The sequence below is a fragment of the Garra rufa genome, chromosome 22, assembly GCF_049309525.1.
Source record: "Garra rufa chromosome 22, GarRuf1.0, whole genome shotgun sequence".
Lineage (NCBI taxonomy): Eukaryota > Metazoa > Chordata > Actinopteri > Cypriniformes > Cyprinidae > Garra > Garra rufa.
Genome location: NC_133382.1, coordinates 28566990 through 28594521, shown reverse-complemented (window position 1 = coordinate 28594521; position 27532 = coordinate 28566990). Strand labels below are relative to the sequence as shown.

General features: G+C 35.4%; 2 protein-coding genes across 2 annotated transcripts; both read right to left on the bottom strand.

The window, feature by feature from the left end:
* Positions 1-454: 454 nt before the first annotated feature.
* rab40b (RAB40B, member RAS oncogene family) lies at positions 455-22203 on the bottom strand. Its single transcript, XM_073828170.1, has 6 exons — positions 21654-22203; positions 11346-11406; positions 10624-10684; positions 8958-9035; positions 7879-8101; positions 455-1487 (listed from the first exon to the last, which is right to left on the bottom strand). Exons 1-6 carry the CDS (start codon positions 21817-21819, stop codon positions 1216-1218), a joined length of 861 nt encoding a protein of 286 aa, XP_073684271.1. The 5' UTR covers positions 21820-22203; the 3' UTR covers positions 455-1215.
* Positions 22204-23998: 1795 nt separating this feature from the next.
* Positions 23999-27532, bottom strand: cox11 (cytochrome c oxidase assembly homolog 11 (yeast)). Its single transcript, XM_073828731.1, has 5 exons — positions 27452-27532; positions 26220-26579; positions 25974-26129; positions 25354-25479; positions 23999-24728 (listed from the first exon to the last, which is right to left on the bottom strand). The coding sequence occupies exons 1-5, from the start codon at positions 27479-27481 to the stop codon at positions 24546-24548; spliced, it is 855 nt and encodes a 284-aa protein (XP_073684832.1). The 5' UTR covers positions 27482-27532; the 3' UTR covers positions 23999-24545.

Below are 27532 nucleotides of genomic sequence, written 5' to 3'. Positions count from 1 at the left end.
GGTATATGTGTAGCAATAGCCAAAAATACATTGTAGTATGTCAAAATAATCAATTTTCGTTTTATGCCAGAATCATTAGAATATTAACTACAGATAATGTTCCATGAAGATATTTTGTAATTTTTTTTTTCCGTAAATATATCAAAACTTCATTATTTGATTAGTAATGCATTGCTAAGAACTTAATTTAGACAACTTTAAAGGCAATATATGTCAATATTTTGATTTTTTTTCACCTTACAGATTTCAGAGGGTGAGATTCCAGATTTTCAAATAGTTGTATCTCGACCAAAATATTGTCCTAACAAACCGTACATCAATGGAACGTTTATTTATTTAGCTTTCAGATAATGTATAAATCTCAATTAAAAAAGACCCTTTTGACTAGTTTTGTGGTCCAGGGTCACATATAGTAAATAAAAGACAACATGACCTCTTGATTTTTTTTCACTGATCTTTATTTAAAACCTGATACGATAGCATGTTAGAAATTTCTGCTTGCTTGCAGTGTAAATCTGAAATATTAGCGTTGTTTTCAATGTGATAAATGAAGCCACATTTTAATCGTCCACGTCTTTGGTGTGTTTCCCATACAAACGTATTGTTTAATAACAATATTGGTCACAGATCAAGTGTATCACAATAATTAAGAATTCTAACAATGTAGTATCAAACAAAACAAATTATATACACAATACAAAGAGCTGCGTGTCTCAACTGTGACTCTCCTAGCCCCTGAAAAGTGTCTGAAGAAAAGTATTAAAGGAAATTAAGCTGGTATTACGTATCAGTAAGGTCCGTTTTGAAAGTGATCGCAAAACAGGTTTGTTTCTCCTGCTGGCTTGGTCCAAGTTCAGTAGCAAAAAAGAGTCCTCCACAGGAAAATGCAGTACCATCAATACATTTACAAGACAAAAGAACTTGTACATATATTTAAACAATGCAGAGCATTATAAAGGCTTGGCAACATTTAGAAACAAATCCTCTCTTGTACATCTGTCCAGCGATCGCGATCGGATTTGGCCAGGAGGATGTGTTTCAAACAAACCAACACGGTGCACACGCTTGGTTAAACACTTAATATATCAAAGACCTCACAGGCCACAGTTCTCTAGCATGTTCTTGTTTACTGTAAGACTGTGGTGGTGTTGAACACTAGCTCCTTGTTTCAATTGCATTGTGAGTGTGTATTGTAAGTACAGCAACTGCATTCATCTATGAAATCTTGCAGCTCGTCCGTGCGCAGTTCTGGGATGGGCTCAGTGGGGGGTAGATGATTTTGGACTTTTTGGTTCCGTTCCTTTTTTTAGCGCTGCTGGCTATGACCGAGTAGGAACGGCCGTGCATCATCCTGGCGTTCAGGCCGTTGGCCATGGAGAAGGACTTCAGATGGCTCTTTAAGGCAACAGGAAGGGGAAGTTTGTCCACAAGGTGCACTGGAGTACAGGAAACGATAGAACGACAGCAAAGGTCCTGCAGACTCAACACTGGACAAAAGAAAAAAACAGGTTTAAGTTAGGTTAAAGTAAGACTCCACTTTTTTTGGAAATAAGCTCATTCTCCAACTCCCCCCCGAGTTAATAAGTTGATTTTTACCATTTTGAAATCCATTCAGCCGTTCTCCTGTTCTGGCGATTTCACTTTTATAATAGCTTAGCATAGATCATTGAATCCTATGAGACCAATATAGCAAAAAATGACCAACGAGTTTCGATATTTGTCCTATTTAAAGGAACACTCCACTTTTTTTGGAAATAGGCTAATTCTCCAACTCCCCCGAGTTAATAAGTTGATTTTTACTGTTTTGAAATCCATTCAGCCGTTCTCCTATTCTGGCGATATCACTTTTAGCACTTTCACTTTTTATCCTATTAGACCAATAGCATCGCGTTCAAAAATGACCAACGAGTTTCGGTATTTGTCCTATTTAAAACTTGACTCTTCTGCAGTTATATTGTGTATTAAGACTGGCGGAAAATGTAAAGATGCGATTTTCTAGGCCAAAAAGATTAGGAACTACACTCCCATTCTGGTGTAATAGTCAAGGAAGTTTGCTGCCGTAACATGGCAGAAGCAGGCGAAGTAATATCACGCAGCACATCGCAGCACAACGTGACCAATTGCATGCACAGGGAGCGTTTCTTGTTGGAAGTTGCCTAGCTGGGAACTAATTTCAGGCACTGCGTGATATTACTGCATCTGCTACGTCCATATTATGGCAGCAAACTTCCTTGACTATTACGCCGGAATGGAAGTGTAGTACATTTTCAGCCGGTATTAGTACACAATATAACTGCAGAAGAGTCAAGTTTTAAATACGACAAATACCAAAACTCGTTGGTCATTTTTGAACGCGATGCTATTGGTCTAATAGGATTCAATGATCTATGCTAAGCTATGCTAAAAGTGATATCGCCAGAACAGGAGAACGGCTGAATGGATTTCAAAACGGTAAAACTCAACTTATTAAATCAGGGGGAGTTGGAGAATGAGCCTATTTCCAAAAAGAGTGGAGTGTTCCTTTAAGACTTGGCTCTTTTGTAGTTATATCGCCTAAGAACGGTGGAAAATGTAAAGCTGCGAGTTTCTAGGCTGATAAGTTAAGGACTACACTCCCATTCCGGTGTAATAGTCAAGGAGGTTTGCTGCCGTAACATGGACGCAGCAGGCGCAGTAATATTATGCAGCACCTGAAATTAATTCCCAGCTAGGTAACTTTCAATGTGAACGGCTTTTTGAAATTGTGACCAAATTCAGGTGCTGTGTGATATTACTGCGCCTGCTGCATTTATTATTGTAGTTCCTAATCTTATCGCCTAGAAAATGAGAGGGGGTTCAATCTTCAACTGGCTGGCAGGAGCCGCCACTGGCAGGTCACGTGACCTGTCAGTGGCTGGTGGAAGCTGCCAGTCTGATTCTGGTAGGTCACGTGACCTGTCAGTGGCTGGTGGAAGCTGCCAGTCTGATTCTGGTAGGTCACGTGACCTGTCAGTGGCTGGTGGAAGCTGCCAGTCTGATTCTAGTAGGTCACGTGACCTGCCAGTGGCTGGTGGAAGCTGCCAGTCTGATTCTGGTAGGTCACGTGACCTGCCAGTGGCTGGTGGAAGCTGCCAGTCTGATTCTGGTAGGTCACGTGACCTGTCAGTGGCTGGTGGAAGCTGCCAGTCTGATTCTAGTAGGTCACGTGACCTGCCAGTGGCTGGTGGAAGCTGCCAGTCTGATTCTGGTAGGTCACGTGACCTGCCGGTGGCTGGTGGAAGCTGCCAGTCTGATTCTGGTAGGTCACGTGACCTGTCAGTGGCTGGTGGAAGCTGCCAGTCTGATTCTAGTAGGTCACATGACCTGCCAGTGGCTGGTGGAAGCTGCCAGTCTGATTCTGGTAGGTCACGTGACCTGCCAGTGGCGGGCTGACTGGCAGCTGCCAGCTGGCAGTATGCCTCAACAAGTTTCAGCAACAACAGATTTTTGGCGGATTTTGTGTTTTGTGCTTAATTCTTATTGTGAACCTGTTCAGTTCTTTATTTTTAGCGCGATTAAAGTGTTTAAATGGCGGTGATTCCTCCTGGTTGGTTAATGCCGCTTCTACTGGTTGCTCAGTCAGCCAACCGCAAGAGCGCTCCAAGTTTACTACGTTTCCTCGTTCCAAGGTCACGTGACCCGTCAGTGGCAGCTCCAGCCATTCACGCTCAACTAGCCAGCCGCCGCTGACCTGCGAATATAACGCGTTTCCTATCACACTCGCTGCATAAAAATACATTGTTAATATTATAAATATATTCTTATGACTCTATTCATTTGTATGATTGACGTTTTAGATTTTGTTCCCCAGGTAAATAAATCAGTCAAATTACTGTGATCACGACTGGTTGCTTACTGACGCTTCTCTGGACGCTCAACCAACCGCAATTGACTCACACTCATTCCATTTTTTTTTTTTTTTGCTTCAAATTTAAACTAATTAGTCTTTCATGTTTTTTTCTTTAAACCGACTGTCATGTATTTTTTTCTTTTTGGTTTAATTGAGAAAGGATATGTTGTTTGTACTTCGACTTCGCTTCGACTGGCAGCTCAGACGGCCGTAAGAGCGCTCCGAGTTTAAGCGAAGCGTCAGTAAGCAACCAGTCGTGATCACGTTAATTTGACTGCTTTAATTATGGAAAAATAACTAAAAGGTCAATCATACAAAAGAACAAAGTCATAAAAATACGTTCATAACAATAAAATACCTTGCAGCCAGAGTGACAGAGAAGGTGTTACACTCACAGATCTAAAACCATTGAGACTGCCAGCTACCAGCCCGCCACTGGCAGGTCATGTGACCTGCCAGAATCAGGCTGGCAGCTGCCATCAGCCACTGACAGGTCACATGACCTGCCAGTGGCAGCTCCTGCCAGCCAGTTGAAGATTGAACCCCTACTGGAGAAAATCGTAGCTTTACATTTTTTGCCGGTCTTAGTACATGATATAACTACAGTTATAAGTTATAAATAGGACAAATATCAAAACTCGCTGGTCATTTTTGAACGCTATGCTAAGCTATGCTTAAAGTGATATCGCCAGAACAGGTGAATGGATTTCAAAACGGTAAAACTCAACTTATTCACTCGAGGCGAGTTGGAGAATGAGCCTATTTCCAAAAAAAGTGGAGTGTTCCTTTAAAAGCAACATATTAGAGTCCATGGGAATGGAAAGCTGCAAGATGATATTTCTTCTCCTGAAATATTGCTCTAAATCAAAGGCAGATTTACAAGCTATCTGTCATTATATGGTTTATAATCTTTCAGAGTCTGTCAGCAATGTTTGTCTTTAAAGCATGAAGTCATCTAATGGAAACTCAAGTTGTTTTATCATATTCCTTGGCCTTTAGATAATCTCCAGTCAAAATAAACACATTTAAATGCCTTAATCTAAGCTAAGTAAATGTATTGGTATCGCTTGACCTTGTTCCTAAAAGCATTTTTCTAGCATGAACCAAAGCTATGATTATTAAGAGCTGAAATGCGCTGTGTGGGTGGCTGGCCGTTACATTGATATTTGAACACTGGGTGTCTTCGCTGTGAGCTGTATGAAGTCTCAAAGCTTTGCATACTTCAGGTTTCTAAAGCGTTCCTTTGGCCTATACATAATTGCAGCATTGGTCTGAGGGAAAAAAAACACATATAGCTGTTGCTTATGTGGTTATTCTCAGAAAAGGCTCCACTGAAAGGCCTGCGTTATTGTATGACGGCGTTCTTTAATGCATCATTTCATGTCAGAAGCATTTATGGTGAAGCTTGTTTAATTCCCGGAGAGAACATTTCCAACCTCAGCAACATAATGAGTCATAGGGAGATGTTGATGGAAGCGTAGTGAAACAAGACAACGATGGTATTGTTGTGAACTACTGATGGTTGTGGAGATTTAGCTGTCTTTTCTCTCTGTATTTACGTTTATGAAACTGTAAATGTAAGTGATATTTTCAGTTAAAAACATAAAATATAAAGTAGTCAAAAGTTATTTGAACAGTAAGATTTTTAATGTTTTTTAAAGTACCTTGCCTGCATTTATTTGCTCCAAAGTACGGCAAAAACTTTTCCGAAATATATTTACTATTTAAAATAACTGATTTCTATTTGAAGTGTAATTTATTCCTGATTTCAAAGCTGAATTTTTAGCATCATTACTGCAGTCACATGATCCTTCAGAAATCATTCTAATATTCTGATTTGCTGCTCCAAAACATTTATTACTATTATTAATATGTTGAAAACAGCTGAGTACATTTTTTTTCAGGTTTCTTTGATGAATAGAAAGTTCAGAAGAACAGCATTTATCTAAATTAGAAATCTTTTGTAACATTATAAATGCCTTTTATCATCACTTTTGATCAATTTAAAGGATCCTTGCTAAATATTAGTATTAATTTCTTTCCCAAAATAAAAAATAAAAATTATACTGATTTGAAGCTTTTGAATGATATAGTGTATAATAAAAAGCTTTTTATTTCAGATAAACGCTGATCTTTGCATATTTCTATTCATCAAAGAATCCTGGAAAAAATGTACTCAACCGTTTTAAATTTTGATGATGATCAATATTTCTTAAGGATCATATGACACTGAAGACTGGAGTAATGATGCTGAAAATTTAGCTTTGATCAAAGAAATAAATTACATTTTAAAATATATTTAAATAGAAAATATATTTAGTTATTTTAAATAGTAAATATATTTCACAATATTACTGCTTTTGCTGTATTTTGGATTAAATAAATGCAGGCTTGGTGAGGAGAAGAGATTTCTTTAAAAAACATTTTTTTTAAAAATGTACTGTTCAAAAACTTTCGACTGGTAGAGTACATTTTCACAGAAGGATAATGTTTGACATTAAAAAATATAATATAATATAATATAATATAATATATGTCCTGTATCAGACATAAAGCCAAAGGTAACCATAAAGGTGTCATATAGATTAATTTATCACAGATTATTTGTTTTTGATCAAACTTACTTCGTTTAAAAGCATAAATCTCAAGCTTTCAGTAGATACCACTTTTCTGTTTGTGTGCTGAGTATTCACCGAGTTTGAATGATTTAAGTGACGCATTTCTAAAAGCAGTTTGCGGAGACAGAGAAAACAGAAATCACCCTGTTTGTTTTCTTTATTCTAAATAAAAAAGCACAACTTTCTGCTGTTCTTGTGAGTGTGCACAAATAAAAGTACACACTCTACAGTTTCCAATGATGTATATCTCTAATTTGTATGACTAAAACCGACAGAGCATTTTTAGTGTCTTTTGCGCTGATCTAAAAAAAAATGAGCTGGTATCGCCGGCGATACAGCCGGCCTCAGGGAGTTAACTATCAACAACAATTATTTTACAAGTTTTTAAAAATTTCATTATCACATTATATTACATCATAAAAAAATAAAAAAAGATACATCTTGTGTTTCTGTAAGTACAAATATGCATACAAATTTGTATTTTACACTTCCACAAAACAAAAATATGAATCAATTCCTGCACTTAGTTTCTCAATTATGTTAATTTGGATATTTTAATAAGAGAATTGTATAAATTATTTTTTTTAGATGATCTTATACTGAACTTAGCGTTTAATTTTTGATATCATCATGTTTTGAGGCAACTTGTAAAGTAAATAACATAATAATAATAAGAAGAAATGTACATTTCATAGGAATATACTGTGATTCATAGGAACAGTCACCTGTAGTGACTTTCAAAAGCAAGTCCTTATAACAGAATATTCTTATTAAATATATGTGACCCACGACCACAAAACCATAGCCCATGTATATTTGTAGCAATAGCCAAAAATACATTGTATTGGTCAAAATTAATGATTTCCCAAAAATCATTTAGATATTAAGTAAAGATCATGTTCTATGAAGATATTTTGTAAATTTCCTACCGTAAATTAACAAAAAATTATTTTTTGATTAGAAATATCTATGTTATTTATTATATTATATTATATAGTTATTTGGACAACTTTAAATTCCAGATTTTCAAATAGTTGTATCTCGGCCAAATATTGTCCATACATCAATGGAAAGCTTATTTATTTTGATGTATAAATCTCAATTTAAAAAAAAAATGAACCCTTATGAGCGGTTTTGTGGTCCCGGGTCACATATCTTTCTTGTAAAAGAAAATAATACTGTTTTGTAAAAGCACAAAAACTTTCCTGAAATGTTTATTTACAGGAAACAATCAATCAAATTTAGTTTTGTGTCATATTATTTAAGTGTACTTCCAAATCCCAGTTAGATAATGTCCATATCATACAGGAATGTAAACAAATTGCCATATTATCAATAAATGATTTATTTAATGTTTTATATGAAGCCTGACAATAGACAGAGGCTTGTTACCTTTATTGGGTTTCCAAAGTCGTTCCATACCATGCCTCATGAGCACAATTCGGGCCAGCTCAGTGAAGGACTCGGTAATGTTGAAGTTACAGAGAGGGCTGACCTCGAAGAATGTGACGCCCAGTCGCTCTGCAAAAGCCTGGGCATGCTCGGTGGTCACCTGACGCTTATAGGCCAGGTGAAGCCTGTTTCCCACCAGGATCTTGGGAACACCTGGTGCATGCTAGGCATATAAAAAAGGTACATTATAATAGTTCTAAAATTACTCTTCAGGACATTGCTTTGCTGATTTGTTTTATACTATTATGTCAAGACAATCACTTAATAATAAAGCAATTTTAAGAGGAAATGCTCTGTGCATCATTAGCCCCCTGCTATCTACACAAATTAGTTACAGAGCCTCGGTAACTATCATGTATGATTGCAATGCTTATAATCATAACTGTTGCTACTGAGTTGCATAACAAGCCCATTTCCTGAAATACAGATACACATCTTTTTTAGCACTTTCTCAAGATGATCAGCTAATGTTTTATTCAATGCCATTCCGAAGACACTAGTATGACCTTATATGTGACCCTGGACCACAAAACCAGTCTTAAGTAGCATGGGTATATTTGTAGAAATAGCCAAAAATACATTGTTTGGGTCAAAATGATCAATTTTTCGTTAATGCCAAAAATCATTAGGATAATAAGTAAAGATCATGTTCCATGAATATATTTAGTAAATTTTCTACCATAAATATATCAAAACTTCATTTCTGATTAGTAATATGCATTACTAGGAACTTCATTTTGACAACTTTAAAGGTAATTTTCTCAGTATTTAGATTTTTTTGCACCCTCAGATTCCAGATTCTCAAATAGTTGTATCTCAGCCAAATATTGTCATATCAATTTCCATCAATGGAAAACTTATTTATTCAGATTTCAGATGATAAATCTCAATTTTGAAACATTTACACTTACAACTGGTTTTGTGGTCCATGGTTAGATGTGTTTTTGCCTATAATTATACTACATTGACATTTAACATGCTGAATGCTGTTAAATACAGTAGTTTTGACCTGATTTTACCTCGTCGATCTCTTTAATCCATCTGTCGATGCCATCAAATGACCACCGGTTTGTAATGTCATATACAAGGATAACACCCTGTGAAAAACAAAATGTGTTAAAGACTGCAAACAGTATATTAAATAGAAAATAATGAGACCATAACCTATAAACATATTTTATAAAATCAGTGTGGTACTGGAAGTGGAAGGCTATTATTTAACATCTCATACAGTATGTGACTAAAATAGTTGGCAGAGATGTTTACGATGTAATGTCAATAAAGTCTGTGGCTTGGCTCCAAGAATTTCTGTTATTAGGATATCTGTGTTTGCCAGAGCAAGGAAATGTCATATCAACAATATCAGTCCAGTCAGATTTATAGCATAACACACTTTCAACAGGAACTGCTGATCATTGGGTGGGGTGTTTAACATCTGTCTGGGAACACTGGGATTTCAGAGATATTTAAAAGCCTATTTCCTAAAGTCTATACACGCTACCACACAAATGGTGTCTGATGAAAATAATAAAAATATATAATAACAATTCTAAAAAATAATATCTATTATAATTAAAAAGAAAATTATGAAAAATATATTTTAACGTTTCATTTAAATTATTTTATTTTTTAAATGAATATTATTCATTATAAATAAAATAATTAAAAAATATTTGTACATTTCATTTAACTTATTTACATCTAAGACAGCTGTTCACAAATGTATATTAAAGAAGCATTTTATGCTTATCAAAGCTCCATTTATTTTTTATATTGCAATTTAAAATAATAGTTTTCTGTTTTAATATACTATAATAAATATAATTTATTTCTGATGCAAAGCTGAATTTTTATCAGCCATTATTCCAGTCTTCAGTGTCACACGATTATTCAGAAATTATTATTACTATGGAATGCTGATTTATTTTCAATTTTGGAAACAGCTGTGCTGTTTATAAAAAATATTTTTTGGAACCTGTGATACTTCTTTCATAATTATTTGATGAATAAATAGCATTTATTTAAAATAGAAATATTTTCTAACAATATCATTTTCAATTATCACTTTTTATCAATAAAAAAAATCGTTTTTATCAAACACATCCTTGCTGAATAAAAGTATTAATTACTTTCAAAGAAATAAAGAAAGAAAGAAGGAAAAAAAATACTGACCCAAAACTTTGAAAGGTAGTGTATAAGTTACAAAAAAATTCAAATGTAAATAAATGGTATTCTTTTTAACGTTTTATTTATTAAATAATACTAAAAAGTATCACAGGTTCCAAAAAAAATTAAGTGGCACAACTATTGATAATAAATCAGCATATTTGAATGATTTCTGAAGGAACATGTGACACTGAAGACTGGAGTAATGGTGTTGAAAATTTGGCTTTGCATCACAGAAATAAATTATATTTTAAAGTATATTCAAATAGAGTACCATTATTTTAATTTGCAATAATATTTCACAATATTACAGATTTATCTGTATTTTTAGCAGCCACGATGAGCAGAAAAGACTTCTTTAAAAAAACATTAAAAATGGTTCTGATCCCAAACTTTTAAACAGCAGTGTAAATACATGTTATAATTAATTCAAATAATGAATTAGAATAATTATTAATACAGTAAATAACTACTCATTGCATTTTTCCAAAGGGTTTTTATAATGTACTATCATTTTACCTGTGCTCCTCTGGAATATGAGCGGAATATGGTGCAGAACCGGCCTTGTCCTGAGGTGTCCCTGCAAAAAACAACACACCACAGAGGGTCGGCATGACAAAGAACACATTCATCTTACTTCTGTTCTTCAATACGTCTGTAGCCATTGTCTTTCCCTCTGCCTGGTGACATGAGGAGCTTTCTGTGGTTGGTGCCAGGGCAGCAGACTTTGAGTAGGAGCAGTGAAATGAATCATTCACCATCTAGGGCTGAGCGCAGCACCAAGATGTGCCAGTCATGTTGCATCGGGTAGGACTGGAGTATCACAAACACTCTGCTCTAAAATGCTTCGTCTGTCAAGGCCAGATTATCAATAATTGATTCCAGACTCTTGCAAAAAGCTCAGTTCTCTTAAAATGCACCAGAATTTATAAACAAGTTCTAAGGCATGGCTAGTGGGATTGACTTGGCTGAATTTTTCATTGGAAGAGTTTGTTGAGGAGTGCTGTAATTAACATAGCCAGACGTTTGGCATGTTTACTTCATATTTTGGAATCCAACAAGAACTTATTGAGCATACACAGGCATGATGGAATGGAGGGGGTGATCTTTAATCTCTTTTCATGCTTCAAGAAGATAACAGGAGGAAATCAAGGGGAAACTTTAAAGTTGGATCTGTCAGGTGCTGCAGTCATGGGTTTCCAGTTTACAAGAAAAAGTAACTGTGATGTGAAGCTACTCACCAAAGCTGGAGCTTGACTCTGCGTCCATCGAGCAGTATGGTAGTTGTCTTGTAGTCAATTCCTACAAGAGAAGAAGAAATAAATGACTTATTTATTTTTGCAGCACTAGCATTACGAAGTGTAATTGCAAAAGAAATGACTGTTTTCAAACAAACTCACACTATTGTTTAAAGGAGTAGTTCACTTTCAGAACAGAAATTTGCAGATAATGTACTCACCCCCTTGTCATCCAAGATGTTCATGTCTTTCTTTCTTTAGTCGTAAAGAAATGGTGTTTTTTGAGGAAAACATTTCAGGATTTCTCTCCATATAATGGACTTCTATGGTGCCCATGAGTTTGAACTTCCAAAATGAGCTTAAATGCAGCTTCAAAGGGCTCTAAATGATCCCAGCCGAGGAAGAAGGGTCTTATCTAGCGAAACGATTGGTTATTTTCTAAAAACATTTACAACTTATATACTTTTTAATCTCAAATGCTCATCACATTTATATATGTTTATATTAATGTTAATATTATAGACAGATCGTTTTGCTAGATAAGACCCCTCTTTCCTCGGCTGTGATTGTTTAGAGCCCTTTGAAGCTGCATTATGGAAGTTCAAACTCGGGGGCACCATAGAAGTCCATTATATGGAGAGAAATCCTGAAATGTTTTACTCAAAAAACATAATTTTCTTATGACTGAAGAAAGAAAGACATGAACATCTTGGATGACAAGGGGGTGAGTACATTATCTGTAAATTTTTGTTCTGAAAGTGAACTACTCCTTTCAGCCAATCAGACTTAACAATGCAAAGCACATCAAACTATAGGACAAGGCAGTTCTAAAGAAAATCGAACAAAAAGTAGGAAAAAATGGGGGGAGGGTTGGAAAGAAATACAGTCAAAAGTTATGGGTCAGTAAGACTTTTGTTTCAGTAAGAAATTCATTAATTTTTAATTTACTATTCCTCAAGGAATAGTAAAATACGTATAAAGGTTTCTAAAAAAATATATTAAGCAGCACAAATCCAAAGTTCTGTTATAAACTCTGGTGCAGTCCGATAGGTCAAACTCAATCTGACATGTGAGATCATTATCACATTGTGCAGCTATTGGCTCTTTTTGTATCAACTTTGCTCAACATACTTTGCTAATACTTGCTGTAGCAGTTGCAGCATGTTTTAGAAATCCTACATCTTCCCCAGCTCCACCTGTATAGATCTGCTAGAGTAATTCACGTACAGAACGATAAACGGGGGTTATTTCATATATGTCCTATGTGCAGCAGCAGTACTTCTTACATGCTCATAGCAGCATTTTGTGGATGTATTAGAAGTAGCAAGTTTTGGTACTTGCTCTGCCGCAGCATGTGCAGATCAAGCAGATCTATCTTGCCAAGATCAAACACATTAACATTGTCATGTACATTACCATGCCAATCTCACGAGAGTTGAGTACCAAATCAGCAAATTAAAATGATTTCTGAAGTACTATGTGACATTGACGCCTGGGGAAATGGCTGCTGAAAATTCAGCTGTGCCATCACAAGAATACATTAAATTTTAAAATATATTAAAATAGAAAACAGGTATTTTAAATTGAATTATTTTTCACAATATTACAGTTTTTACTGTATTTTTGATTAAATAAATACAGCCTTGGTGAGCATAAGAGTCTGCTTTCTAAAAAAAAAAATCTTACTAACTCAATGGTTTTGTGTTATTTTGTTTTCTAATGGTTTTTGGGTGAACTATCCCTTTAAACAAGACAATAGGTCAATAACAAACAGTGCAGGATAGTTTGCACAACAAAGCTTAATACTTATGGTTAGGGGTTTGTTCAGATTCCTACTGTAGTATGTTGCATATATCTCCCGAAATACCACTAACAATCTAATAACTGTGAATGGGTAAAGAATGGGCAAGTTGTGAAAAACACTAAAAAATGTTCCAGAGAGAGTTTGCATATTATGTTCAAATAAAGACAGCATTCCTGTACTCTTAGCCAATATTTGTTTTTACAATGTCCCTCTTTTGATCAAGCTTTTTGGTGACAGCAAACTATGATTAAGTGACGTCTGCTGTTATGAACATGACACTCGAGGAGGATGCCTGGGCTGAGATTGGAAAGCTTTAGTGTCACCTCTGTGGGGGTTCCGGGTTCCACACACATACACACTGGCATTCTGAACACTCCTTATCCTAGGGAATTTCAGAGCCCATCACACATTCCACTGCAATGAGAATGAAACCCAACACTGTGAAAATATACATGGAACAACTGGGAGATTCCAGTAAAGTGACAGAAACAGGATTTGAAAACACCATCACTGTCACTAAAGAATGGAACCAAATGAACCAATCACATTCCCAAGTCACCCAGCGAACTGTGAGGGCACTTAGTGAATTACAGTGTATCCAAAGGTATGCACTAATGCTGAGGTTTAACGTTCTGTATCAGGTATCAAGCCCTCAATGAAAAATAATGTATTCGTTCCGTTTGGGTCTCAATGACAACATCTACAAAAAATACAAATAAATAAACAAATAATAATAATAAATGAAAAGAATGTCTTCTGTGAATTTCTGTCATATTATTATTATGCTTTAAAAATATCAGTTAACTCAGTTTTATTTAGGCCATTCAAAAGTTTAGGGTTGGTAAGATTTTTTTCAAATGTTATTTAAATGCTCACCAAGGCTACATTTATTTGATCAAACATAGAGTAAAAACAGTAATATTGCAAAATATTATTACAAGTTAAAATACCTGTTTTCTATTTTAAATGTAGTTTTAAAAAATACCAAAACAAAGCTTGATTTCCAGCAACTATTACTGATATTATTCTAATATGTTGATTTATCTATTTTTAATTTCTGCATGTTTGATCCTCCATATACTGTTGATTTTGATCAATTTAATGTTCCACTGCAGAATAAAAATATAAAAAATGGTCTTCAAAAATGGTTTGGTTGAATAATAATAATGCTTAAATTAATCAGATGACTTTGACTTCAACTACAGTACAAAAATATCTTTTATCAAATAAACATGACCAACGCTTACATCATATTTTCCGCCACAAAATAAATCTTTTATTAAGCTTTGAAATAAAAGGCTCATTGTGAATTATTTAATTCAATATGATGCATCTCTTTTAGACAAATATTGTATAACACCAGCTCTCTAGTATTTTTTTTCTTTATAAAAATGTCTGCCTGTAGGATGCAGTCTTCCTGTTTGTGTGGGCAAGCTCTGATTCATCCTGACAGATTTTTTCACACTAACTCTTTCTGTCTCCCCGCGCAATTACCCTGCTCTGCACCTCTCCTCACCTCCCTCACAGCAACCAGCAGAGAGCCATAGACCTTTTCTGACGGGATGACACATACGCCGGATCAACGGGAGTAAGTGGATGAGGATGAAGCCTCCGTGGATAATGGTGTTCAAAATTTAGAGCTGAGGGAGAAACAGTTATGCTAACACTTACTGATCCTTCCCCGTGCAACTTCAAGTCACGAAATTACACTTTACAGCAAAAACACTGCAAGCTGCTTTGTGGCCTGTGGAGAACCTGTGTGACCTTAAAAACATCAAATAGATCTGCCAGAATTCAAACCAGCATAATTAAACTCAAATAGACCTGAACAAGGGTAGATAACATAGATCAAGTCAAGTCAAGTCAAGTCACCTTTATTTATATAGCGCTTTTAACAATGCAGGTTGTGTCAAAGCAACTTTACAGTATTAAAGGTGCACTCAGTAATTTCTAGCTGCCCCCTAGCTTTCATTGGCCAAGGCCCGCCCATAAGGCAGTTTGACCGACACGTCAAACAAACAATAAAAATTCGTTTCGTTCAGCGTCACGTTTTGGTGCGTGGAAATGCCCTCACAATAACCAGCATTGAAAGTTAATGAAGAAGAAGCAGAGCAAGCAGTAAGTCAGTAATTTGTTCACGAACGTCGCAAATGTGTATAACAACAACGGAGTCTGCAGAAGCACCTTTTAGCAAAACGCCGAGTAAATCAGTCTGCGCTTTGTTTCCCGGTGGACCGAAAATAAATGCGACACTCGCGTCTCCCGGAAATCTGATCAAATTCAACTAATCTGCCTTGTCCGACATTCCTGAAGTGTTTCAGTTAAGTGTACCATATGCATCAGACGTTTAGCCAACATTCCGTGGGCGTGACGTCTGAGGCTGAGACTACGCAGCCCGTGACAGGTGATGTGGTAATATAGTACATCTGGCAGGACATTCAAATGCTCACCTATCATTCATTGACCTCAAATATGGTTTTTCATCTGAAATATGTAAGTAGGCGGCTTAATCTAATGATAACCTAGAAAAATGTGCGCTATTGAAGTGTCTGAGCAGTGTGGAAGCTGAATAGTAGTGCGCTCAATGCATGACAGATGGATGTGCCAGTGGGGTCACTTGCTCTTAAAATACTTTTCATTTTTGATCATACAGATAAAAGTAATACATTTCTACGTTTATTTGTGTGCACTCACAATAACAACAAAACGTTGTGCTTTTGTAAAATCAGGATGCACTTTCTAGCACCTCAGTCTCTGTGAACTTGTGCGAAACTTCAAAACTCTGTGTATACTTGCCTTAAAGGAACACTCCACTTTTTTTGGAAATAGGCTCATTCTCCAACTCCCCCCGAGTTAATAAGTTGATTTTTACCGTTTTGAAATCCATTCAGTCGTTCTCCTGTTCTGGCAATATCACTTTTAGCATAGCTTAGCATAGATCATTGAATCCTATTAGACCAAAAGCGTCGCGTTCAAAAATGACCAACGAGTTTCCATATTTGTTGTATTTAAAACTTGACTCTTTTTTATATTTTGTACTAAGACCAGTGGAAATGCAAAGCTGCGAGTTTCTAGGCTGATAATATTAGGAACTACACTCCCATTCCGGCGTAATAGTTAAGGAAGTTTGCTGCCGTAATATGGCCGAAGCAGGCGGAGTATTATCAGAAATGAGTTCCCAGCTAGTTTAGCATTTGCACATGTGCTGCGTGGTATTACTGCTCCTGCTTCGACCATATTACGGCAGCAAACTTCCTTGACTATTACGCCGGAATGGAAGTGTAGTTCCTAATCTTATCAGCCTAGAAAATTGAAGCTTTGCATTTCCACCGATCTTTCCACGATATAACTACAGAAGAGTCAAGTTTTAAATAGGAGAAATATCGAAACTCGTTGGTCATTTTTGAACGTGATGCTACTGGTCTAATAGGATTCAATGATCTATGCTAAGCTATGCTAAAAGTGATATCGCCAGAACAGGAGAACGGCCGAATGGATTTCAAAACGGTAAAACTCAACTTATTAACTCGGGGGGAGTTGGAAAATGAGCCTATTTCCAAAAAAAGTGGAGTGTTCCTTTAAGAACATGAAATATATATCTGTAGAGAGTGAGATGCCTACTTCCTAAATGAACCAATTCAAATATTCTCCAATTATGTAATCCATATCCACTACTGCGCAGATGACGAGTCAGTATTGCTGACTTCATCTCTTTACTTGAAAACAAAGAAAGCAGTTTCCTTTCTGTTTTTCCCTGACACATTCATAGTTATTATTAACATGTATGCCATGCCATGACTATAAACATGTATAGTCATTCCAAAAATGTATGCAGTCCTTTCTTCTTCTGAACACAAAGTTAGGTATTTTGAAGAATGTTGATAACCAAACACTTTTGGTTCCCATTGACTTCTATTATATTTTCTGTCTATACAACGGAAGTCAATGGGAACCCAAACTATTAGACAACTTGTGTGGACTATTTGGGTGGACTATCAAGATTTGAGAATCTATGGACAAACCCAGTGACTGGGTTGTTTTGACCCAGCGGTTGAGTGAAATTTTTTACCCAACCTTCTGGGTAGTTTTATTTAACTCAATTATTGTTTAAAAATTACTATATGGCTGGTTTAAATTGAACACAAAATAGGTTTTACAAGTCAAACAAATAATTACTAGAGGCATCAGCGATAATCCAAACTTGATAATTCATTAATAAGCATTTTTATATTTAATTATTATTTATTCAACGTATCAATAAATGTTAATTTATTGAACATATTAATAAATGTTAATTACCAACCTGTTTTTAGGTAATTGTAAACAAGAAATACATATTTTTAATAGCTGAGTTAAATAAAACGACTCAGAAGGTTGAGTTTAACCTTTAACCCAACAGCTCAAAACAACTCAGTCACTGCGTTTGTCCATTTCACCCAGCACTAGGCTTTTTTAGGCTGTTTTTAACCCAGCATTTTTAAGTGTATTTAACAGTGTTATTAAATTAATAGTATTTTTAAATAACATAAAAATATGGAAAATGAGCATGTGAAAAAAAAGTTCATTACCAAAATATTGACTGATAGCAAAAAATTACAAAAAAAACTCTAATACTGACCAGTGACCTATGGTACAGATAAATAGTACATCCCTAATCAGTGAATATTTGCATTTTGCATGATGCTGCATCTACACCGGTGTCAGTATACGTCCAGTATAATGTAATGCAACAAAAAATCTGATGTGTGTCTCAGATGTGATCTAAGACAATCAATTAGATGTGATGTAAGACAGTACAATACAGAGAACAGACTGTACTTCTTCCATTCACAGCCTTGTTTTAATTCGTGCAAAATTGAATATGCGTCTACCCTGATTAAGCACCACAAGCGTTACATAACCTAAAACACATTGAGCAACACATCAGCCTGTACGTTATTTATAAGACAGTGGGATAAATGTTTCAGTGGCACAGAACTGATTTCTCTCTTGGTGAAGAACAGCTGCGAGGCTTCAACTGTCACTGTTCCTTTAAAGCCAACAGTCAACGCACCCTTTTCATCGTTCAAACAAACAAGTGGCTTGAGAGGTTCATGCAAGTGTTTAGATAAACATCAGAACGTTCCACTCTTTTATCACCAGCAAAGCCTGGCTGCATCCTCATTCCCCTCAGCCGTGTTCGCTCAGCAGTCGAAGAGCACAGTTACGTAAGAGCTTTGGCCAGTAGTAATAATCTCTATAAACAGAAATTCCAACAGAGACTTCTGCTGGCAAGGTTGTTAGGCAAATGCTCTCCCTGTCTAATCATAATGGAGTTTATCGACCGTGTACATACAGTATGCACTTATAAGGAATTCTGGGAGTTGCTCCCAAGGTTACAATACAAAATAAACATACAAGTTATAAAATATGACAGAATAGGATGTAGAAAAGGTTTTGAATTTAGTAAGCAGCAAAAAGCTCCAGTACTGGACTATTAATTGCTTGCATACCCAATGTCTTAGAATCCATTTTCTAAGTATTAGCATCCTGGCAGAGCTGTTTACAGGCCCTACGGGGCAATATTTTTTCTAGAGAGTATGTAAATGAATGTAGTATGAAGTCACTTTCACAAGCCTGCAGTGAGGTATTAAATTTTCATCACTGTTGCGCTAGAAAAGACCAAGCAACTAGAAAAGAGTCAACAAGAAAACAAAATGAACCCTATTTACTTTGTTAATGCATGTCTCGATCTTATAGTGAATTATTGATCAATGCACCTTGTTCCTTAAAGTCTGCTGTCGTGATGATTAATCAAAATGCAATAATATTCTTTTACTAGGGGTGCAACGGATCGCAGATGATCCGTGATCCGTACGGACCGGACCCCACGGTTCGGTACGCATGTGGTTCGCGGATTAACTGTTAAATTGAACCTTCATAGAGTAAAAGTGTATAATTTGCATAGGTTTTGTCTTGCCAATTTACCAATTCAAACTAATTAAACTGCTGCAGCAAAAGAGAACACGCGCGCTGTTTCTTTCTTCTTTTCTTTTTTCTTTTTTTACCGCTGCCGCACATAACTGAAGCGAGCACGCGCACAGAGAGAGAGAGACAGAGAGAGACGCGCGATTCAAACTGCGTGATTCACAGATTGATTCCTCTTTAAAACTTCTCTTAACATACATACAAAGTTATGTTTAATACCCGTTTTGGTATTCTGGTAAACACAACACAGTCGGTTATGTCTTCAGTGAACCGAAACAGCTGAGAAAGATGCGTGCCAGTATCAGAGACGTACATTAGGCCCTAAAGAGACAGCGTCCTATAAATACCTGGAGTGAGAAGAACTAGTTATTTTACAATTAAATATTACATTTCTGCACCTAAATACTAGTGTTATTGATTTTATTAGTAACTTTATGTTGTATTGATCTACACTTGTCATTTTTGTAATTGACTTTATTAGTTCAGCTAGTAGTTTTTGCTGTGGATTAGAAGTACTTAAAGTTAGCATTCAGTAATTATAAAAAAAAAACAATTTTTTTTGTTTTGTTTGTTTTTTGCTGATCCGAAAAATGATCCGATCCGTGACTCCAAATCCGTGATATGATCCGAACCGTGAGTTTTGTGATCCGTTGCACCACTATCTTTTACTCTAAAAAAAAACTTTCTATCACTTAGGCTATTCATTCTAGTTTTAAAAAAACACTTTCACAATCAACTAAAGTTCAGACTTGCTCAAAAATATGTCATATTACTGAAGTGGGTTGTGAATGGTAATTTATGTTGACTTTAAAGAAATATTTCACCCTAAAATGAAGATTTGCTAAACAGTTTACACACCCTCAAGCCATCAAAGATGTCAAGGACATTGTTTCCTTATTAGATTTGGGAAAAAAATAGCATTACATTACTTGCTCACCCACTGAAGTGAATGGGTGCCGTTAGAATGAAAGTTCAAACAGCTGATAAAATCATCACAATAATCCACAAGTAATCCACATGACTCCAGATGATCAGTTAACCTCTTTTAAAGCAAAAAGCTGCATGTTTGTAAGAAACAAATCCATTGTTAAAGCATTTTAACTTTAAGATGTAGCTTCTGGTCAAAATACCAGTCAATAATCCATAATAGCACTTCCTCCAGTGACAAAGTTCATCCCCTGTTGTCCTCTATTATCAAAACCCATGCACATATTGGTTTAGAAACATTTTCACTTGTAAACAGTGCTTAATTAGTGCATGTTTCTCTTCTAATTTAGAAAAAAAATACCTTTTCACTAGTGAGAGAAACATTATGGATAAAGGAGTTTTAAGCCACAGTTTAAAGTTAAAAAAACTTTATCAGCAATTTGAACTCTCAATCTGACGGCACCCATTCACCACAGAAGATCCATTGGTGAGTAAGTGTTGCTAAATTTCTCCAAATCTGTTCTGATGACGAAACAAGCTCATCTACATCTTGGATGGCCTAAGGCTGAGTAAACTTTAGCAAATTTTTGTTTGTTTTTTTTGTGTGTGAATGATTCCTTTATAATATACTGTAATACGCCTGTCCAAGCAGTTCAAATACTATTTAAAGATGATTCTGTGTTCCTATAACCTGTTGCCCCTCTTCTAAAACTGGTTGGCATTCCTTCCTCAGCTGCTTGGATAAATGAGTACACAACTGTGCAAGCCACCCAGATCTCAGTCAGCCTCTGACCCTAAATGAACAGGTTGGCTGTCAATTTACTTGCTAAATTGCTTCGGTGTAATCTAAGCTGTAACAATGAGACTCAAAATGTTCATCAGACCTTGGACTTTGCCCAAATGCTGTGACAATGAAAAACGGCACATGTAGTGCATTGTTCTTCCTGTTCAAGCATGCATACAAACAATAAAATATGTATTAAGTATTAAGGATTAAAAGATCTAAAGGACTGTCACATCCAGAGCTGATTGCTACTGAGTTAATAAGTGATATGCAAGCCATAATGTCCACGTAAAGCTAAAGATGTTGTAATTTGTAAGTTATGTGACCCCAGCCAACTTTTTTTTTGCGTCACATAAAAAATGTTGTTGGTCTTTTAGGCAAGACACGTGAAAAATATGTTGTTTAGCTGTGAAAGCCCAAAGGGGGGTTCACTAGAGTTGATTTTGTCCCCTGGGACGAGTTACTTTTTCCAAAACAGGGAGTGACTAATAACTGCTACTGAGCTGTAAATAAGAGCTGGATAAATAGGTTAGATAAACGATAATCTTGGTGTTGAATATATAACCCATATTAACTGTTATAATAAATGAAAGATGCATATAAAGGCTTTTTTGTTTACATTAACGACTGAGAACATTTCTGAAACAGTTCATAATAAGTGATGTAGATGTACACATTATGCTTGCTAGTTGTGTTCTGACTTTTTATTATTAACCTGACAATCATGTGTATGATACAATTGTTAAATAATCTACAATCCATTATAATAGATTCAGCAAAAAATGCACAGCAACTTTAGTCTCATTTGTGCACAAAGATCAAAACTTACCCATGTTGTATCCATAGGGTGACTCACTGGACCCATCCTGTAGACTGGCCAGTATTTCCCCTTTCCCAACATCACTGTCTCCAACCAGCAGGAATTTCAGAAGGAAATCATAAGCTTTTGCTGGGCTGCTCCTGTGGTTCATCTTCACATCAGCCCGATGACCCATTCTGGTACATCATGTAAATGTCCTTTGATGGACTTGTGTTAAATCTCTCAGAATACCAGTGCAACTGAACAATATAGCTGTTTTAAAAACAAACCACTAGTGTTTTCTGTCTTTAAAATCTCATGTCCAGTACAACACTAAAGCTGTCCTATTGTTCAAAGATCCTGTTGTGGATCCACTGATGCTGTTGCGTCACATTAGTAGGTAAATAAAGACCCTCATACGTTTACAGTATAGTAACATAAACGCAGTAACTTCTTAAAATCGTCTTTTTATACTTAGAAAACAAATGTTACGCTTTATAAAACACTACTAATGTTTTTCATCTTTACATTTCAAGCAAACCTGGTCCATTGAGCTCTCTGCCACGATCCCTCTGTTCTATCAGCCTCCCTAAACAGAAAAATGTGAGTTCATCCTTAGATTTTCCTTGATTGGTTCCTGTGTGGAGTTGCTAGGGCAGCTCTGCTCTCTCATTGGATAATTAGCGCGTCCGTCAAATCTCGTAAACGCCCATTTGTGTTGGAGAGGGTGTGGCTAATCTGCTGTTTTGATCCCATAAGAGCTGATACCAGATCAGAGCTCGTTTGTTCATCCATTTAGTTTTTTTCGCGCGGACGGTGGCTCAACTGATTCAGCGTCAGCTCTCCAACGCGCGTCAAGCGCGTGCTCGGGTTTGTTGTTTTCCGGGGCACGAAGAATGACGTAGTGTTTAAATGACGTAATATAATTATTGTAGTTTCTAAACAGGTTATTGTAGTTTCTCTTTTTTATGTTAAAATAGCAGCAACACATCAAAACTATATTTTAGTATACAAATACATAAACCATAAAGATTTTTTTAACATGCATCACTTTTGGGGTTTCAGCCTTTACAAACCCAGTCCAGCCAGACTTTAACACTATTTTAACTTCATTAAGCACATTCACTAGCATAACTACATTACATAAAGTTTTACATTATAGTTAGAAACTACACGAAAATACAGTTGAAGTAAAAGTTTATATACACCTCGCAGAATCTGCCAAATGTTAGATATTTTGCCAAAATAAGAGGGATCATACAAAATGCATAGCATTAGATGCATTAAATGTTGGGGTGGGGTTCACTTTTTGAATTTTAAGATCAGGGTAAATGTAACTTATTTTGTCTTCTGGGAAAGTGTAAGTATGTTATGTCTTTTGAAGGGCAGTACTAAAAGAAAAAATCTGACATTTAGGCAAAATAAGAAAAATATACACAACTTTTCTCTGTTCAAAAGTTTTCACCCCCGGCTCTTAATGCAGTGTTTCCTTCTAGAATCTAGAGCATCTGAGCGTTTGAACCTTCTGTAATAGTTGTATATGAGTCCCTCAGTTGTCCTTAGTATGAAAAGATGGATCTCAAAATCATACTGTACAGTCATTGCTGAAAGGATTTAAATACACAAAAAAGCTAAAAAAACAAAGAACTTGTGGGACCTGAAGGATTTTTCTGAAGAACAGTGGGCAGTTTAACAGTTCAGGAGAAACAAAAGACTCATCACTAAAAAAAACTAAATAATAAAAAACCCAGCTGTGGATCATTCTGGGTAACAACAGTTTTAAGAATCATCATGTAAACTTTTGAACAGGGTTGTTTTTTAATAAATTCAACTATTATTTTCTCTTGTGCACTATATGTAAATGTCTTTTACGTGAAATATCTTATTCAGGTCAGTACTAAATAAAATATAACACAAATTTTGTATGATCCCTCTTATTTCGGTAAAATAATTAACATTTTGCAGATTCTGCATGATGTATGTAAACTTTTAACTTCAACTGCCTGTTTTTGTTTGTTTCCTAGAGATATGCACTCTCTATGGACTTCCTCATCAACTCTGAAATATGTTTGTGCTGAGTTTCTTCTGGTATTTTTTATTTTTACATCATTATTTTTATGTAAAATTAAAAAAAAGTATTCATATTTTATGATTAAACCACTATTATGCAATTATACAAAATACTGTATGGAGAATCCCTCTTCATTAATATTAACACAACTACATATCTTCAGGATCTCATTCACTGTGAATAATGACTAGTCTAATATAGTTTATAAACATCTAATAAACATCCCATTTAGTTTGTTACTTGTGCCTGTTTGATTATGTATAATCCAAACTCAAGAAACATGTTTGAGCGTAGTGCTGTTGCGCAATATTGTTTACTGAAGTACCACTGAGAGCATTTGCGTAATTATGTGTTATGTAAAGCATGTATCTGCTGAAGATGTATGATATCTAAATATATAAATAAATAAATAATATAATAAATAATACACAATATCAGCATGTCATACCACCATATGCATCATTACTGTTTCCAATCCACTTGCTAAATTCAAAGACCACGTTCTGTGCCAAAATACAATAACAAACATGCACAAATGCTGCCCTCTAGTGTTCTAAAGCAAACCAAACAGGCAGCATACATACGAACAAGGTTTGCATATACAACTTAGTTGTTTAATATTAAAATGACTTGTATCTTATGGTGTATAAAAAAACAAAATTCACAGACAGATTTTCAGCCTTCATTACTGTTCCATTTTTTTATATATATATATATATATATATATATATAATTCTCTGATTCAAGTTATACAGACATGTATACATACACAGTAATCATTAGAAAAATGATTACTGAACACACATTCTCCTGAAGAGAATTCTTATTAAAATTCTCTGAATAATTCATAATTAGCTATACCCAGGGAGGGGTAACTGCTGTCCCTCCTTAGCTTCAAAAAAGGTATACGAGAGTATAATATTATCAACTCGCGCCATCCTGGGGTCATCATCAAACTCTGGATCAATATAGAAGAAAACAGGCATGTCTACTTCTTCATGTGGGTTTAACCTCTGCTCCTCAAAACAGAAACACTGATAGGAAAAAAGAAGCAGTGTTATAACACTGAATTTAGCAAGCTACAGTTGAGGTCAAAAGTTTACATACACCTCGCAGAATCTGCAAAATGTTAATTATTTTACCAAGTATGAGAAATCATACAAAATTCATGTTATTATTTTCTTTAGTACGGACCTGAACAAGATATTTCACATAAAAGAAAAAATAATAGTTGAATTTATAAAAATGACCCTGTTCAAAAGTTTATACCCCTGGCTCTTAATGCATACGTTTTCCTTCTGGAGCATCAGTGAGCATTTGAACCTTCTGTAATAGTTGCATATGAGTCTCTCAGTTGTCCTCAATGTGAAAAGATGGATCTCAAAATCATAAAATCATTGTTGGAAAAGAATTTTTATAAATTCAACTATTATTTTCTCTTGTGGACTGTATGTAAACAATTTATGTGAAATATCTTCTTCAGGTCAGTACTACATTAAAACATGGCTTTTGTATAATCCCTCTTATTTTGGTAAAATAATTAACATTTTGCAGACTGCAAGTTGTATGTAAACATTTTAGTGAGCTATGCAACAAAAAGGATAGCATAAATTATGATAGTGATGTCAGTATGGGTTTATTGAAATGCATCACATTTACCTGTATCTTATTAAAATATTGCCCAGCCTCAAATGGTACAACATTGTAGGTAGAAATGCCTATCACTGGTCTGTCTGTAGGATTCCGTGCCTTATAAAAAGCCAGAGCAGTTTCTCCTGGTACGACCTAGGAAATGTTCAAACACAGAATAATCAACTTGTATAGTCTTCATCTTTTAAGACACAATATGAAAAATGGAATGCTATATGAAAGTTATATCTTAAGAATCATACAATCAATGTTTTAAATACCAAATATTTCGTTTTGACAGAAAAAGTTGCTAGTTTTGTTCTCTTTGTGCACAAAAAGCATTCTCATAGCTTCATAAAATTAAGGTTGAACCACTGATGTCACATGGACTATTTTAACAATGTCCTTACTACCTTTCTGGGCCTTGAACGTGTCAGTTGCTTTGTTGTCTATTCAGGGTCAGAAAGCTCTCAGATTTCATCAAAAATATATTTCTTGTGTTCCGAAGATGAACGAGTGTCTTACGGATTTGGAACGATATGAGGGTGAGTAAATTAATGGCAGAATTAGCATTTTTGGGTGAACTAACCCTTTGAGTATCTTATTTTAAAACTGAACAAAATGTTAATAATAAAAAAATACAATCTTACGTAAATCTCGGACTGCTGCGGACGGAAGTTCCACTGTATGCTGGCGTGTGTGTCTGCATTGAAGGTCACTTTAATAATACGGTCCCTGACTGGCTTCATTGTCTCCACTTGTTCTGTGTTATGTCCTGCTACAGCTGTGCCTCCAAGCCCTGTAGCCTGAAGAAAATAAAGGAATATGTTATTGTAATTCTACAATTGTAAATCCACAAAAAACTCTTTTATTGAGATTATCAGTGTAATACTGACTTGACAGTACAGTCTGTAGAGTGGAACAGCAGCATATGACAGGCCAATCATTCCCACTCCGGCAGCAGCGATGTATGTGAGGACAGTCTTGTTCCTTTTCTTCCAGTCATCCTCCTGAGGTTTCCTTTTGTGAGTTTTAGCTCCTCGTGACTGGTTGAGGAATCGTTGTGGGGTCCTCCTGAGGAAGAGCCGGTCACTGGATGTGGCTAGTCCTCTGAAGTTGCAACAGTTAATACATAGCCGAGTGCTAGAAAGCGCTTGTTGTACATAGTGCTTTGCTGTGCACCCACGGAGAAGGAATGGTAATAGCATAATCCTAGAGTTATAAAAGAAATGCCCCTCAAGACAGGTGCGTTTCACCTAAAACACCAAACAGGACAGACATGTTCAATAAAATAATATGAGTGATGGATTATAACACACAGACTGTGCGATCAGTCCAGAACTAAAACATGAAGGCCTAGTACTTGATGGTTTAAAAAGTGGTTTAATGATGAAAATTATAAGACAGATTAAAGCAAGGCTTCTGTTCATTTTTAGTCCATTTACTTTTCAAATGTTTGAAATCAGTAAGATTTTTAAATTTTTAAATCAATACTTCAGTTCAGCAAGAATCAAGAATGCATTATATTTATCAAAAGTGATAGACTTAAAATATTTTTCATATAAATGCAACTTCTCAATGTTGATAATATATTAATAAAATACTTTGTGAAATAAATCAGCATATTAGAATGATCTAAATAGTCGTTGAGCTTTATCATAAAAGAAATACATTACATTTTAAAATATATTAAAACAGATTTTTTTCTTAAATATCACAAAATATAATTTTTACTGTATTTTTGATCAAATAAAAAGAGAAACCGATTAATATGAAAACGAAATTACAGCATAAACTCAGAAATTGTGAAACAGCTTGTTTTGTTTGCTACTGTCAATTCACAAACATAAAACCTTATAGTCATTCCAAACAATAAACAATATTTTTTTATGATAAGACAACCTAAACAAACTGCCAACTAATAACACAGAATAGAAAGTCTTGTTACAGTACAGCTTACTGTAAAACATGAAGAAAGGAGTACGCTAATATGCTCATGCATTCTGTTAAACCCGCTATTAGGCATTAACATTTTTGTGCATGTGTATATATTGACCCCATGATTTAATATCTTACTTAATATGACTTTTAAAATAAACACAAGCATTTCATACAGAAGATGTCGTACCTGACTCAAATTAACCGAAAATCTGCACATACACCCTTCAACAGCATGTTACAAAACATCAAGTTCAACACTAACCTATTG

Bases quoted from the DNA above. Each gene is read 5' to 3' on its own strand.
- rab40b (XM_073828170.1), bottom strand. From the start codon at position 21,819: ATGGGTCATCGGGCTGATGTGAAGATGAACCACAGGAGCAGCCCAGCA. The intron at 11,407-21,653 runs GTAAGTTTTGAT...CTTCTCTTGTAG, and splicing joins ACCCTATGGATACAACATGG to GAATTGACTACAAGACAACT. The intron at 9,036-10,623 runs GTAAAATGATAG...TGTTTTTCACAG, and splicing joins CATATTCCAGAGGAGCACAG to GGTGTTATCCTTGTATATGA.
- cox11 (XM_073828731.1), bottom strand. From the start codon at position 27,481: ATGTGCAGATTTTCGGTTAATTTGAGTCAG. The intron at 26,130-26,219 runs GTCAGTATTACA...TATTTTCTTCAG, and splicing joins TCTACAGACTGTACTGTCAA to GCTACAGGGCTTGGAGGCAC. The intron at 25,480-25,973 runs GTAAGATTGTAT...AACATTTCCTAG, and splicing joins CGCAGCAGTCCGAGATTTAC to GTCGTACCAGGAGAAACTGC.